Raw genomic sequence first — 16505 nt, 5'->3', positions numbered from 1 at the left:
ATCTGTTTACTGTGGGCTTTCCAATCTGATTTTAAGAACGAGTTGCGATGAATGCAGGTAATTTGGAAAATATAGAAAGATGTGATGTAAAAACAAACAAAACACTGGGACCTCATGCAGAGATACCACAGTTAGAGTTTTGCTAACTTCCCACTCCAGGATTTCTCGGTTCATCTCAGTTTAGGCTCGGAACAGTACTGGGTCGTTCCAGTTACGTAGTTTGAGTCCTTTTCACTTAACAGTGTATCATGGCCATTTTCCCACGTGACATATTCTTTGAAAACACTTTAAAAAGTGATTTCAGGATATCTTTTATATGGTGTGGCACAGTTTAGTCATGACCCTATTCTTCTTTGTCTCCTTATTTTGTTGTTAACAATAACCCTGTGCTGTGCAGCCTTGAATAGAAATCTTTATCCACATCTCCTATTAGCTTTAATAATGTTGTAAAAAAATTATTACTTAGTCAAAGAGGGAGTTTTACAATCTTGATGAATCCATGTTCCAATTCTGGAGCGTGGGCTCGTTCATTCTGATGGTGAGTGAATTTAATTGTTTCTGCCCACTTGTTGAATAGCTTCTGTGTAGCACTTTGAGTGTAGTGCTAATGAGCAGAGACTAGACAAGACCAGCTCTTCCCATCTGTCTCCTCAGTGAGGGAGGCTGGTCCAGGAGGGCATCCCAACAGTACTCCAAGGGCAGAAAGGGATTTTGTTCAGAGGACCGGGCTACCTGTACCCGGTCTTTCCAATGGAAGCGACAGCATGAAAGGCATGTAGGTCTGGTAGAGAATTAATAGTGCACATGGCGTTTCCTTGGGGTCCTCAGTTCAACCCTTGCTGCTTTACTGGGGCACCTGACAGCCATTCTCTTAGAGCTGTAAAGGCAGGCGGGACAGGAAACAGCCTCACTGTGGTGCTGGAGATATGCTTTGTCTTGGCAGAAAGGAGAAGCTGATGCCCTGAGCTTAGATGGAGGATATATCTACACTGCGGGCAAGTGTGGTTTGGTGCCTGTCCTGGCAGAGAACCAAAGTAAGTGGAGAAGAGTCCTCTCTGGTTTATTCCCTCAGGGCTTCAGGGGTGGGGTATAGAGAGGAGTAACCCCACTCGGTGGGTCCAAGTGGAGACATTAAAATGGACAGATACGTTCAAACAGGAGAATCAGGGGAAAGAATAGATGAAAGGGGCCATGTTACCCACACAGCCTATTGTAGTGAGAACTGACAAAGCCCAGATTGGTTTCCTCTTTTTAATTTTTAAAAAGATTTTAGTAAAGTATAATATATATGCAGAAAAGTGCACACAAGTGTACAACTCAAGGACATTTCACACAGTGGTACATCCCCAAGCGCTAGGGCCCAGAGCAGGACACAGCAGGTTCCACAAGTCTCCTTGTGTCCTCCTGTCACCAGCCCCCTTACTCCAGCAAGGGTAATGACTCCTGACTTCAAATGGCACAGATCAGTTCTGCCCGTTTTTGAACTCTATGTAAAAGGAGTTGCACAGCATGTGCTTTTAAAAATGTCTTTTGCTCAGCGTTATACCTCGTTTTGTAGTGTTCTATTTTGTGACTCCACTGCAGTTATTTATTCTACTGTGGATGAGCATTTGGGTAATTTCCAGTTGGCTGCTGTGGATAGCGTTGGTATGAGCGTCTGTGTCTGTGTCGTTTGGTGAGCACATGTATGCATTTCTGCTGCATGGAACTGCTGGGACAGTCTCTTTGGACTTGATTCTGCAAAGACAAATACCTTCTGATTTCACTCCTATGTGGAATATTAAAAAAAAAAAAGGGAACAAACCAAACCAAATCAAACAAAAACAAACACACGGATTCAGGGAGTAGAGTAGTGGATACCAGAGGGAAAGGGGAAGTGGGGGGAGAGGGAAAGGGGTAAAGGGCGTCAGCTATAGGTGATGGATGGAAACTAAACTTTTGGTAGGTATATAGAAGTCAAAATATAATGCTGTATGCGTGAAACTTAAATAATGTTATAAACCAATTAAATATACTTTTCCAATAAAACAACACCTACAGATTCACATTATCCATCCCATGAAACAGGAGTGATGCGACTTTTTCCTAAGGAGAAGCCAGTTACTGAGTCCGAGAGCATGGATCTCCCCATGCTGAAGGGACATAAGAAATGCTACTTTATCCTTAGCCTCTCCAGAGGGAACTAGAGGAGGTCAGGCAGGTGAGACAAGGTGCCCCTCACCTCCAACGGGCGAGGATTAGGTAGGAGTACTTTGGTTGCAAATGACACAATCCCATTGCCAAGTGGCTTAAACAAAAAAGATAGTTGATTGGTTTATGTGGTGATTGAACTGTCCAGACGTTAGTTTCAGCAGTTCCACCCCTGGGTACATCCCGAGACGTGTATGAAGATGTCAGTGACAATATTGGAAGCAGTGAACTTAGGAGCCCTAACTCAGCTCAATAAGTTACAGACAGTAAGGCGGTTTGAACTTAAAAACACAGTATTGGGACAAATACCATATGATATCACTTATATGTGGAATCTAAAATATGGCACAAATAAACCTACCTACAAAACAGACTCACAGACATAGAGATCAAACATGTGGTTGCCAAGGGGGAGAGGGAGAGGGAGAGGGAGAGGGAGGGACTGGGAGTTTGGGGTTGGTAGATGTAAACTATTATATATAGGATGGATAAACAACAAGGCCCTACTGTATAGCACAGGGAACTAGATCCAGTCTCCTGGGACAAATGATAATGGAAAAGAATATTTAAAAAAATGTGTATGTGTATAACTGAGTCACTTTGCTGTACAGCAGAGACTGGCACAACACTGTAAATCATCTATACTTCAATTAGGGCATTCCCTGGCGGTCCAGTGGGGTTAGGACTCGGTGTTTTTACTGTCAGGGCCCAGGTTCGATCCCTGGTCGGGGAACTAAGATCCTGCAAGCCACATGGCACGGCCAAAAAAAAAAAAAAAAAAGAGCTTAAAAACACAGTATTGGGTTGAAAATAAAAAAAGGAGGAAACTTAGTGAAGTCTATAATACAATGCCATTTATTTATATTAAAAACACATATACACAAAACCATGCCAGTATATGTTCTTTGATATGTGTGTACCTTTGAAAAATATATGATCACAATAAAACATGTGTTTAATGACCTTTTGCTTGTCTTTATTCTTTCAGAATCCTCCAAAAACAACAGCTTAGATTGTGTGCACAGACCAACGGAAGGTGAGTTGGAATCGATCACTTTCAGAGTCAAGGGTAAGTTTTTGTATCTGGAGGAGGAGGTGGTGGGAACTTAAAAAAACCTCACAGAGATGCAGCCATGGAAGCTGTAAGTTCTTTTGCAGATGCAAATCATTCACAGATGAGTAACTATAATTATGTTTTTACGGACCTTCATACATGGCAGAGAAATATAAGAGTTCCTCATTTTGTCCTGACCACGGTGAAGGTGGGGTGTCACACCCCCATCTCATATGGACGCGGAAACAGTGTCCCGGATGTCACTCACAGTCGTTGATAATACTGTGGCAGATCCTGGCCTGGAACCAGGTCCCTTGTGCTAAATCCCTTGCCCTGTGCACCAGCCCACCTGCCTGCCAGAGCTGGTGCTTCCTCAACTTCGGCAGAGCTCTGCACTTGCCGGCAGCGGAGTCTGCCCGGTGCGTGCTCTCAGGAGGAGGACTGCACCCCATTGACCCTCTCTCAGCACAGGGAGGTCCTTAGGGACACACCCCCTGCATCCACACAGCACTTATTCCAGCAGCCATCACGCTCTGGCCTGATGCAGTTGATATATTGCATGTTGCAGTTGGCGATCTACACACTCTTGGGGTCATGCTTCTTGGTCAGTGTTCGTGGCTTTAATAGCCCACGTCTACAATAGAATGAACTGCCGGTTTATAACTCAGGGGCAGTGTATGGCTGGTCAAGGACTTCAAGGATCAGCTTACTATTTCATTTCATAACCCAGATCAATCTCATCTTAACATAGAGCAGCAGCTTAAACTTTGTTGGTCTATTGGACAGTGGCCAGTCATCCGGGGGAATCATTGCCTGGTGATGCTTCTTGACCTTCGTTGGCTTGGGTTGCACACAGCTGCAACAGAGTCCATGGACCGGGCCCTGGGAGGCTAAGACTTGCTCTTCTCTTGTCCAAGGGTATCTTGCCGTGGCAGTTGTCAAGAAGGCAAATGCTGAGCTCACATGGAATTCTCTGAGAGGCAAGAAGTCCTGCCACACTGCCGTGGACAGGACCGCAGGCTGGAACATCCCCATGGGCCTGATCGCCAACCGGACAGGCTCCTGCAAATTTGGTAGGAGTCCCGAGGGAGTCGTGGGTCGGCCATCCTCAGGGGCAGGCTGGGGTCCTCTGTAGAACTCAGGGAGGGGAGGTGTGGGGACTTGCAGGCTGACCGTGGCTTACAGGCCTTTTCTGGTGTAAGCAAGATCCCCCTGCGGCTTCCTTCTGCAGCTTCTCCACACAGCACTTCCCACACCCCCTCCACCCCACACGAAGGCGCAAAACTGGAGGATCGGTCTGTTTTTCTGCACCCTAAGAATGGATGCAGGTCCTGAGAAGTACAAAAGTCACTTTTTGCTTCCTGGAGCTCCGGATCTAAATTCCTTCCAGGCACTGGCTTCTCAATTTGGGAAAAGCCATCTGCCTTCCTCATGAAAGATGACTTCTGTTACTAAACAGAACTGACGTCTTACTCCATGCTGTAGAGGAAACTGAGTAAGACCTCCAGGCTTTTGGCTCAGCCTCGCCTCCTGGCTGCGCGCCGTGCTCACACCCCACACGTGAGCCATGCCCTACCTGCCGTGGGCCTGGTGACGTGGAGCTGTGTGCCACATTCTTGTCACGGCTCACCCCCCGGGCAGGCGTCTGCTCAAGTGGGGCCCTGCTGCATTTTGCATGGGTTTGTGATCCTGGCTTGGCGGGCTCTCGTGTGGCTCTGTTCCTCACTAGCAGTGCACACTGGTGTCGCCCTCTATGACCCCACGGCAGCCTCCAGGTTGTGGGCAAGCTGCTGGGACCACAGTGGGACACTCCCAGCCCTAGGCCGAGCTTGGCACGTGGCATGGCTCTTCCAGTGACAGGGGCTGCACGAGTTGGGTAATGGGTGCTACTTGCTTGTCAGGGCAGGGCTTTCTTGTCACCTTTATTTCCTCTCTTTTTAATCTGTATTAATCCATGTTAACTCCTTACTGTGGGTTAAATCACATGGTGGGTTGGTTTGTATTAGGTTCAGCTGCAAGGACAGAAAACCCCCAGTAGAAGTGAATAGAAGTTTATTTCTCTCCCACGTGAGTGGAGTCCAGCGGTGGATTGTCCAGAGCTGGCAGGACGACTACATGGTGTCAAGGGCCCAGGTTTCAAACATCTGGCTATTCTGAAACATATGTGGCTTCCGTGCTCAAGGTCGCTCATGGCCCATGTCACATCTGGGGGTCCAGTCCCCACGTCTGCATTCCATGTGCAGAATGAAGGAAGGGAAGGAGAAGGGGCAAAACACATGTGCCAACTGTCTTTTAAGGATGTCAGGACACTGGCACCCAACACTCCTGCTCATATTTCACTGGCGATACTTAGCCATGTGGCTTACTAGCCACAGAGTAAGGCTTGTCTCTGTTCTAAGGGACCAGGTGCCCAGGTAAAAAGCAGGGTTCCTATTACTGAGGAAAAGGGGAAATCAGATCCTGGAGTGGACGTTTTGCAGCTTCTGCTGAGATGGCCATCAGATTCATCAAGTTGAGTCCCTAGCTCGAGGCTGTGATGATGGGACCCTTTGTACAATTATACAGTCTCTTCCCCAGCCCCAGTCAGGTTTCCTGTCTCAAGTACCTACAGTCTCAAGTTCTTCTGAACCTTGGTGGGGCCCGGGTTGGTGGTAACATGTTACTGTGTGTTATAATGACTGTGTTCTATCTGCCTTGGTCAATATGATGAATGGAAACCAAGCCACATCACCTGTTAGGTAAAGACCGCTTATCTTGACTCAGGTAGGAAGAGCTGACTCCCCGTGCTTCTTCTCTGCAGATGAATTCTTTGATCAAAGCTGTGCCCCCGGGGCTGACCCGAAATCCAGGCTCTGTGCACTGTGTGTTGGCGATGACCAGAGCATGGACAAGTGTGTGCCCAACAGTAAGGAGAGGTACTATGGCTACACCGGGGCTTTCAGGTGAGTGCTGTGGGCAGGCTTCACCAGGACGGGGCCTTGTTTCTCATCCTCCAGCATCTTGGCACTGCATTTCTAAGGGGCCCAATGTGGCCCATCACAGCAGAGCCAAGGGGCAGCCTGGGGATCAGCTGATGGGCGGGCTGGGGAGTGCTCCTCCCATCGCACCCACCACCCCAAGAGTGGGGACTGGCCCCGGGGCTGTCTGACCTCAGCTCTGCTGGTCTCCCCCTTGTGGCCTGGAGCCAAGGTCAACCTCAGTGGGCCTCGATGTCCTCATCCTCAGCATCAAATGGGGAGAGGTTGTGGTATCAGTCCTTTCTGCAATTCAGTTTATGGGGAAGAATTCTCTTTCTCACAGGCACTACCCCAGCCTAGGTCATTGTTATGTTTCACGTTTTACTTTTCTCTTTGATTTTGGCCTTAGAAATGGCAAAATAGCGCAGTGTTATTCTCCACTAGTGAAAAATAAACCAAAAAATAAGTTTTTAGAATTCACCAATTATAAACACTTAATAAATCACAGTATCTTTCCACAGTCTTCATTTTATAATCTAGATGTTACTTCTCAGTGGTACAATTAGGGGTTTGAAGGGCAGGGTTCTCCCCCCTCCGTTTTTCTGTATTCTCCAAGAATATATTTCACCACCAGGTGGCATCATGTATCTGAGAATGACTGCCCAAACTGGTCTTTGAATTTTTTAATGTAAATTCAGTAGCCTTCTCTCCAGTGATGGCATGATATAAAAGTAGCTTTTGCTATACTCTGAGTGACTTATAAAAAAAAATTTCGTGAATGTACAAAAATATCTTTAAGGGGCTAAAGTTTTGCAAATGGAAGAGTTGTGATGTGATTCTACTCAGAAATATTGAATAGACAACATGTCTGATAAAAAACCATGTGGTTTTCTTTTTCAAACCTATGGTAAGGTATTATTTCACTGGAAACACCTACACTTTAGTATTCCTACTTATACTAGAAGGAAATGCTTTGTCTTTTGCTCAAATTGAAAGTGGAACCAGAGCCATATTTATCTCTGTGTTTCTAACTAACATCCTTATATATTGCTGGTTCTTGATTTTTAAATGTCAGCTATTTTCTGCTGACTTTCCATTACGAAAGAAGATCTAGCCTCTCATACTGCTCCTGTGTTTCTTCCACCCGTAACCACAAACTTCACCTCCTTTTAGTATCCAACAAGAGTATGACATATTTAGTGCTTACTTTATTATGAATATGTAAATATTAGTCTCATATTAAATATATGACATAATAAAATTATATTTCCCTTATTGAACAGAGTTTTTGTTTACTCTGGAGTTGATAGGTGTCTTTTTAAAATTTGCTTAATTTTCTGTACTTCTTTTAAAAAATCACTCATTCATCCCCATACCTTCTACTAGTAGCATAAATCTAGCAATTCATGCACAAACAGACTGGATGCTGTCCCAGATTCATCATTTACCTGCGAATGTTGCACCTGAAGATCTCCACCCTCCTCCCCAGTCTGGATTGGTCCTCTCGAGGCCCCCTACATATCTGTGGTCTGGGGATTCCCCTTAAGCATCATTCTGGGATTTTTCATTGTCTTACTTCCTCTTAAATGACCTGTTTCCTGGATCCCACATCTTTAGTTTTCTTGGTTTTGTTGCAATAGAACACATGTTCTTGAGAAAGGGTGAATAGGAGTTCTGTTTTTTGAGTATTTACGTGTCTAAAAACATCTTTAGTCTACTCTTGAAGTGATTTATAGTTTGGCTGGATAACTAAGTACAGGCTGGAAAACAATTTCCCTAGGAATTTTGACATGATTTCCATATCTGGGAAATGGGAGCATTAACTGTTTTGACCAACTGTCCCACTACAAACAAGCAAAAATGTTGGGTTAAGTACACACACACACACACACACACACACACACACACACACACACACACACACACACACACACACCCCTGTGTTCTTAAGAGCATTGAATAACTGACAAAGTAACAAGGGATTATTAGACTAAAATCTAAGGGGAATAGGAATTCAGAGACCTAGGTGGAGACCCTTTGTCCTGACAGTAGCTATTCTGACAAACTTGAACTCAGAGGTTACATACACCTTTAAGGTAGGAGTGAACCAGAAGTAACTTCCACCCCACTCCTAGGAGGCTTCAGGTTGCCTGGATGCTGAGGAAAACAGGGCGGAAAATACATGCCATCCCTGAAAAATTGAAACCATGGGCCAGCTCTTGCATGGATTTGCAGCTCCAACTTGTGTCCCCTAGGATGGTCCAGAAATTCTCAACTCATAATTTTTTAAAAAGTGGTCCCAGACTAGCAGTCCCTTTAAGAATCTGTCTGGAAGACAGCATCTTCAGTTTAAGCCTCAAAGACTGCTCAGAAATACTCTATCAGTAACAATGAGCAGGACACAGTAAAAAGTAATTATAGCAATGTGAAACAAACACACGGGAAAAGTTGCCAGAAGCAAAAAACAGAATAAACAGGTTAGTAGTTTTAAAAAGGAATAAATAGAACTTCTAGAAAGGAAAAAAATGACAGCAATTGAAGTTTGCTATATAATTGACCAGTTTAACAGATTAAACATAGCTAAAAAGAGAAGTAGCAATGTGGAAAATATGTGAAAAAATTATGCAGAATGTAACATAGACAGAAAATCGAGCAAATACAGAAATTTAAAAGCATTAATCCATTGTCTTCTAAAGCTAGAGTTTCTGTTGAGAAATCTGGTACCATTTTTTGATCCCTGATTCTTTGTATATGACATTTTTTCTTCTTGAAAAGAATTTTGTTTTTTGAGTTTTCAACAATTTATTTTTGGCTTCCTAATTCTGAGAGAGAAGCTGTAGAAGGCTCATGAAGTGTCTTAGACAAACAGGTCTACACAAAGAATATTTTGTGAAGAGTAAATAAATCAGACACATATGTTTTATATTTCTCTCCAAATTTACAGAGATTTAACTATGAATGAAAAATACTCTTTAGGAAAAAATGAGTTTTGTGTTTCATCCAATGTAAAATGCTTTGAAAACTATTTTTGTGAAAAGTTTTTGATTTAAAAAAATAAAATAGTTCTAAAAATTATTTTTAAATCTCCCTCCAGTGTTGTGAAACTTCACAATGATATTTCTTTAGTGGGTCTTCTTTTAATTCATCGGATTGGGCATATATATATTTACCCTTCATGTATATAGGCTGTATCTAGTGCTGCTGTTCTCAGCTACTTTCAGTGGTGCCTAGTACTTCTAACTGTTGAGTCTTTCTGGAGTTCTGCCATGCACATCAGCTTTCTCCTGGGCGCCCCCCACTTCCAACTTATGTCACAGCTTTCTTTGCTCTTTTGGGTCAATTACTGCTCACCCATTTGTTCTCTACCTCCAAACGTTGTCATTATTATCTTCTCTCTTTCCCTCTTGCCTTCCTCTGGCTCATAGATTTATGGCTTAAAAAAAAATCTCATTCATGTCATTTTATTGGAATTTTAGAAGGAGGGAAGGTACCCATATATCTTCAACCTACCATTTTAAACTCTAAGTTCCTGGAAATATTTGTCTCTATGTTTTCTATGTTTAGTTCCATGTTTCAGTTTTTGGAATGTGTATTATGAATACTTATGAAAACTCTAATAGTTTTTCTTCTCTGGCAATGTTTTTTTTTGGCTGTGCTGGGTCTTTGTTGCAGTGCGCGGGCTTCTCATTGCGGTGGCTTCTCTTGCTGCAGAGCACGGGCTTTAGGCGTGCAGGCTCAGTAGTTGTGGCACACGGGCTTAGTTGCTCCGCGGCATGTGGGATCTTCCCAGACCAGGGCTCGAACCCGTGTCCCCTGCATTGGCAGGCAGATTCTGAATCACTGCGCCACCAGGGAAGCCCTGGCAATGTTTTTATTCTCTGAAACATTTTAGGTGCCTGGCTGAGGACGCTGGGGATGTTGCATTTGTGAAAGATGCCACTGTCTTGGAGAATACTAACGGTAGGTAAAGATGTTTCCCTTTCCCCTTCAAAGAAGAATCTTTGCCATCACGACACAGATTACTGTTCAGATTTGCAATTGGGAAATATTATAACCTTTTCCAGACTTGGATCAAATTAATTCTAAAATACTTTACCACAGTATGCAACATAGTAACGTCTATAGGTGTCACATTGATTTTGAAACCAAATTTCCTCTCTCTCTCTCTCTCTCTCTCTCACACACACACACACACACACACACACACACACACACACACACACACACACACACACACACACACACACACACACACACACACACACACCAGCCATACTCAGGGGCAACTATCTCCCTGGCTTTGTCTAGTCAGCCACAGAAGCACACCATCTTCCTGTCTCAGCCTATCGGAAACTGAACGTGGATGATACATGAAAAAAAAATTTGGACATATGCAGGTTAAATTTCCCCTTTTAAACAAGGAAGTAGGAGCCTTCATTCAGCCCATGTGAGCCCTCAGTGTGGAAACTCCTTGGGGAGTTAATGAGGACAAAATCATAGGCAGATGCAGATGATAGAAGGTAAAATCCCTCAGCCAATAGAGGAATAAGTCACTCTCTCTTCTGACCTCTGGTGAAAATACTAATTACCAAGTTTAAGACTCCCAGCAGTGTGCTGCTTTCCAAACTGCACCTCTCTCCCTACCCGCTGCACTTAGCCCTCCACCCCGCCGCAGAGCACTTGCCACTTCCCCCCTCAAAGGGGCTGCTTCCACTTTCTGCCTCTTCCCTTCAGTGACAGCCACAGCCAGAGCCACTCCTCCAAGTCCCTGGGGAGAGCAATCGAGGCCAGACATGTAAATCTGGGGTGATCTCAGTATTGAATGGACAAAGCTAAGAGAATGCAGGAAGTCTTTTCTTGAGGGGACAGGGCGAAAGGAGAGAAGCAGCCACCTGACCACGAAAGCTACATTTGCACACACACAGGCATAACTGTGTACAGTTACATTTCGAATTCATTTCGAATTCAGGAACCGTGAATCTAAGTGATCTTCAGGGATCAGATGGGTGTCAAATTTAGTTTTAAGCTTCTCTGGGATTTCACAACTGTATTTTATCGGAATTGACTGAAAGCATATTTGATAAACCCATAGATGTTCCTGTCCTTCCTCTGGTTACACTAAGAGCATTGGAATACGAAAGGAAACAATTTCTTCTTCTTTTTATTTAAAAAATACTTATTTATTTATTTGGCTGAGCCAGTTCTTAGTCGCGGCACACGGGATCTTCGTTGCAGCATGCAGGATCTAGCTCCCCGACCAGGGATCGAACCCGGACCCCCTCCCTGCCTTGGGAGCTGGTAGTCTTACCCACCGGACCACCAGGGAAGTCCCAACAATTTCTTCTTGAACACAAACCAACACTTCTTTTTCTGGAACTCACTGGAGAATCTGGCATACATGGAGGGTTTTCTTTTAAAGAAATGTAACGGCTTTGTGGAGATACAATTTACATACTTCAAAATCCACCCATTCAGAGTGTAGATTCAATGGGATTCAGTGATCTCCAGCACATTCAAAGTTGTGCAGCTGCCAACAGAATCCAATTCTAGAACTTTCACAAACCCCCTTGAAGAAACCCCACACCTATTACCAGTCCCTTCCCCACTCCCCCAGAGCTGGCAACCACCAATTCACTTTCTATCTCCATAGATTTGCGTATTCAGGACATTTCACATAAATGGAATCCTACGATATGTGATCTTTTGTGACTGGCGTCTTTTACTTAGCGTAATGTTTTCAAGGTTCATCCACGTCGTAGCGTGTGTCAGAACTTGACTCCTTTTTATTGCTGAGTAATACTCCATCGTGAGGATATAGCACTGATGCTTGATATGTTTGAAGTTTGTGTATCTTGTGGAGCTTTATTTGCTCTCCTTCACATCACTGCAACCCCAGTGTGTGCGTTTCAAGAGGCCGGTGGATGGTCACAGCCACCCGGAAAGGATGCTTTGCCTCAGAGTGGCAGCCGTGGCTGATGCTGCCTTCTTTATATCTCCAGGAGAGAACACTGTGGCCACGGCTAGGAAATTGAATCGGGAGGACTTTGAGTTGCTGTGTCTCAATGGCACCAGGAAGCCTGTGACAGAGGCTGGGAGCTGCTACCTGGCTGTGGCCCCAAATCATGCCGTGGTATCTCGGAGCGATAAGGCAGCACACGTGGAAGAGGTGCTGCTCCGCCAACAGGTATGGGTCACCAGGGCCTCCTGCAGGGGCTCCTGTTAGGTGGGGCAATCACAGAGCTCAGGGAATCCACCCATCCCCAGCCTTTCTGTCCCATCCCTCTGCTTGAAGCTGGTGATGAGAGTATTTGCTCCACGCTGGGGGGCTGCCCTGAGTCTCATGGCCCTGGACGTGCGCTCACGGTCTGGCTGGGAGATGCTTTCTCTCCTTGAGTCTCCTGTTGTTCTTCAGGCAAATGAGGGAGGCGACTGAGCCTTCCTCCCATAGCCAGGTAGAGAGTGATTTACTCTGCTGATGTTTCCAGAGCCCGGGCCGACTGGGGATGTTCTAGACAGGGCCCCTGCATTTGTAATCTCTAAAAACAACAAACCCAGAACTTGTATAGATTTAAGTCTATCTACGTGAAGTGGTTTGAAGGAAATCCTATAATTTCCTTGAAGTCTGGGATTCTCTATTAGGACATCTAGCTCTGTATTAAAATGGCATGTTTCTAGATGTGCGTTAAAGAAATTGGCCCTAGAATGTAAAAATTGGCACAATAACTAGCATTTATGGAGCCCCCACTGTGCACACTCACGGGTGCTGGTAAGAGGTCTGCTGCCATGCAGGTGGTTGGTTCTTGCAGCTCACCTCCATGGGAGGCCTGGGCATGGAGGAGGAACCAGGCCCAAGGGAGGCTAAGTGACCTGCCCAAGGCAATGACTGGGTCCGTGGCAGAGAGGATTTCCAATGCAGTCTGCCTCTCTGGGAGAGCTGGCCTATTAGAATGCTAGAGGTGATTACTTTGAGGGTGGATCTCAAAATCCTCAGCTGTCACCCAGTCACACAGAAGAAGTTCTAAGGGGAGAGGCCACAGATTAAAAAGAAAGGCAAGATGGCGGGAGGTGAGATCAGAAGTGGTGAGGGGCCTGGGCACTGGGCTGGGGTGTGGAGCAGGGGGCCATGGGGCAGGGGAAGACTTAGCCAGGACAGTGGAGTGATTCCAGAACTTAGCTCCTTTTGCCCCATGGTTTTCCTGTGGCTGATCCTGTGCCGAAGAAATGCCCTTGGCCTCCCCGAATCCATAACCTCTCCTGTTTTCCTCCGCTGCTCTCTTACTGTCTGCCCTTTTGACACAGGCTCAGTTTGGGAAAAATGGAAAACACTGCCCGGAGAGGTTTTGCTTATTCCAGTCTGAGACCAAAAACCTTCTGTTCAATGACAACACTGAGTGTCTGGCCAAACTTGGAGGCAAAACAACATATGAAAAATATTTGGGACCAGAGTATGTCACAGCCATTGCTAACCTGAAAAAATGCTCAACCTCCCGTAAGTGGAACATAGGTAGCATCACTGGGAAACCACCGCGGGTGAAGGTCAAGGTTGGAGGGCCAAACATTCTAGGGATGAAGCGGGTATAAAAACGTTAAGGCAGGGCTTCCCTGGTGGCGCAGTGGTTGAGAGTCCACCTGCCAATGCAGGGGATACGGGTTCGTGCCCCGGTCCGGGAGGATCCCACGTGCCGCGGAGCTGCTGGGCCCATGAGCCGTGGCCATGGGCCTGCGCGTCCGGAGCCTGTGCTCTGCAACGGTAGAGGCCTCAACGGCGAGAGGCCCACGTACCACAAAAAAACAAACAAACAAAAAAAACGTTAAGGCAATACAATGTCTCTATACTTTGGGAAATTACACTCTCATTGATGAGGTGAAAGAGCTAGAGAATAAAATAAACCCTTAGTAATATGCTAACTTTTTATAATGCTGATAGCGATTGTAAATATATGTATGTATGTATATACATACACACAAAGGTATACGTATATTTACATATATATTGACAAATGACAAATTCTGCTTTCTAGGCAGTTACCGTAAGTACTAACCATAGAGAATACAAATTCTCAAAAAACATTTTAGCCCGGAAAATGTATTGACAATAATTTAACCCTTTAAAAGCATTTAGCAGAGTGTTGTGAGCCTCCAGGCAATGATTCTCGAGTTTCAGCAAGTTTTGCCTCCTCTGTGCACTGATGTCGTCTGGGTTCCTATTCCCGGTCCCTCACCAGGGGAGTTGGAGGCATCGGTGGGTGTTGTGTGGTGGTCCAGGGGTTGGGGAAGGGCTGAGAATCTCTATATCAGTGGTTCTCAACCGGGGATCATTTTGCCCCTGAGGCATTTGGCAATGCCAGGAGGTATTTTTAATTCTCATGATATAGGGGGTGCTGCTGGCATCTGTGGGTAGAAGCAGGGATGCTACTAAACAGAGCACACACAGAACAGCCTTCACAACAAAGAATTCCCCAGCCCCAAATGTCAAGAGTGCCAAGGAAACCCTGCTATTTCCACGGACATCTCAGGGAATTGTGATGCAGGTGGATCTAGGGCTACGCTTAGAAATTGCGCTGCAGGTCTACTCTCGTGAGCAGCCCGCTCAGGATTGCACAGATGGTACACCCCTTGAGGGCAGGGCTTATCTGTCTGTGTTGAATCCTCAGCACTTAACACAGAGGCTCACACAAAGCCTGTGCTCAGGAGGGATTCATGGATGAATGAGTGAATGAGTAGGTGGATATCACTGCAAGCAGATTTGCATGAAGATGATCAGTTGCTCACATTCCAGAACAAATTCGAGGACCATCAATACCTTGTGAACTTGAGAGTGTGACCGCTGATTTACCTGGAGACAAGTGGGTGGCAGCTGTGTCACTCAGGCCAGAACAGCGAATCTCGCAGCTTGATAAGGACCAGAGCTTTTGTGTGCTCCCTTGGGTCCTGTAGCTCTTCGCAGGACGGACAGTGGGGAAATGTGGGGATGGCAAGCCTTGACCTACAGTGGTAGGAGGGCAGAGGAAAGTCTGTTTTAGTGTCCTCTTTGATTGATGTATTGATTCAAAAAAAAAAAAAGGAATCAGTTTCTGAATCTCCTGCTTTGCTGTGTCCCACAGCGTTTCTGGAAGCCTGCGCCTTCCTGAGAGGTCAAACCTGAAGAGAAGCTGCCCCGCCTCCCCGGGGGCCCCTCCCTGCTTCCAGCCCTGATCCTTCTTCTCCCTTCCTCTCCCTTCCTGAGGGCGGATTTTGCCAAGCCCATCAGTTTTCACAGATCCCTGCTACCATCTTAACAAGAAATAAAATTAGAAATGCTGTTGATTTTCATCTCCTATAAAGTGCCATTCATCTTTTCTAGAATTTCATACTGAAATCATGTGTCTGACCAAACACCTGCCCAGTGGAACCTTTCCTTCCCTGTATTCCCACTTCCCACTCCCACTCTTTCCGGCAGTTTCGGGCTTAGTGCCTGATGGTCTGGAGTCTAAGGTCAGGCCAAGCAACTCTTTTCCTCAAGGGCACCTGTTGGTCCCTCATATAGTTGTGTGTGTGTGTGTGTGTGTGTGTGTGTGTGTGTGTTTGAGTGTGTATGTGCATGTGTGTGTGTGTGTTTCTAAGGCGCGGGAAGGAATAGAGAGTAGGAATCAAGGGATTAGTGGAAGAAGCCGGGTATCAAGAGGATTTATGAGTATTTGCTATTTTAAGTAAATAGCATCAGGTATAGTAAATGTACAAATATAGACATAGGAAAATGTGGAACACAGTGGGCCCTCCATGTCCATGGGTTACACATCCTTGAATTCAACCAACTGAGGATTGAAGATATTTGAAAACAAATTACAGAAAGTTCCAGACAGCAAAACTTGAATTTGCAATTTACATTGTATTAGGTATTATAAGTAGTCCAGAGATGATTTAAAATATATGGGAGGACATGCATAGGTTGTATGCAAATACTACACAATTTTATATAAGGGACTTGAGCATCCTTGGATTTTGGCATCCATGGGGTGTCCTGGAACCAATCCCTGCAAATACCGAGGTACAGGGGACAACTGTACATCTATCCCTTGGCCTTATTGGCCCTCAACCTCCGGTTAACCTCTGGTCACCAGTTTATTCCCACTTTTCTCAGCCAGGCTCTTTAAAGCGTGGTCAGAGAGGGCTGCCCTCACTTCAGCAAGTCAGGTGGGTGTTTGGGTCATTCTCTCTTCACCCCACTGTAGTTTGATTCTAACCTGTTCACTCCCTTGAAGCAGTTCTGGAATAGGACAGCCCCAGCTTCCCAAATGGCCAAGCTTAGTAGGGTTCACATCTCT

At 45.4% G+C, this 16505-nt stretch overlaps 1 protein-coding gene across 3 annotated transcripts in view; it reads left to right on the top strand.

The window, feature by feature from the left end:
* LTF (lactotransferrin) overlaps positions 1–15473 on the top strand; it is a 47936-nt gene extending 32463 nt beyond the window's left edge. For all 3 annotated transcript variants that reach the window (XM_082664738.1, XM_082664737.1, XM_082664736.1), the window contains 8 exons: positions 944–1034; positions 3179–3226; positions 4162–4317; positions 6045–6186; positions 10094–10161; positions 12201–12385; positions 13501–13690; positions 15306–15473. In XM_082664738.1, coding sequence (XP_082520864.1) covers positions 944–1034; positions 3179–3226; positions 4162–4317; positions 6045–6186; positions 10094–10161; positions 12201–12385; positions 13501–13690; positions 15306–15346 — 921 coding nt within the window. In that variant the 3' untranslated portion in view covers positions 15347–15473. The remainder of the gene's footprint in view (positions 1–943; positions 1035–3178; positions 3227–4161; positions 4318–6044; positions 6187–10093; positions 10162–12200; positions 12386–13500; positions 13691–15305) is intronic.
* Positions 15474–16505: the final 1032 nt, after the last annotated feature.

Source organism: Grampus griseus, assembly GCF_964374135.1.
Source record: "Grampus griseus genome assembly, chromosome: 10".
In the NCBI taxonomy this organism is placed as follows: domain Eukaryota; kingdom Metazoa; phylum Chordata; class Mammalia; order Artiodactyla; family Delphinidae; genus Grampus; species Grampus griseus.
Note: the sequence above shows the minus strand (reverse complement) of the source record. Positions and strands in the feature narration are given on the sequence as shown.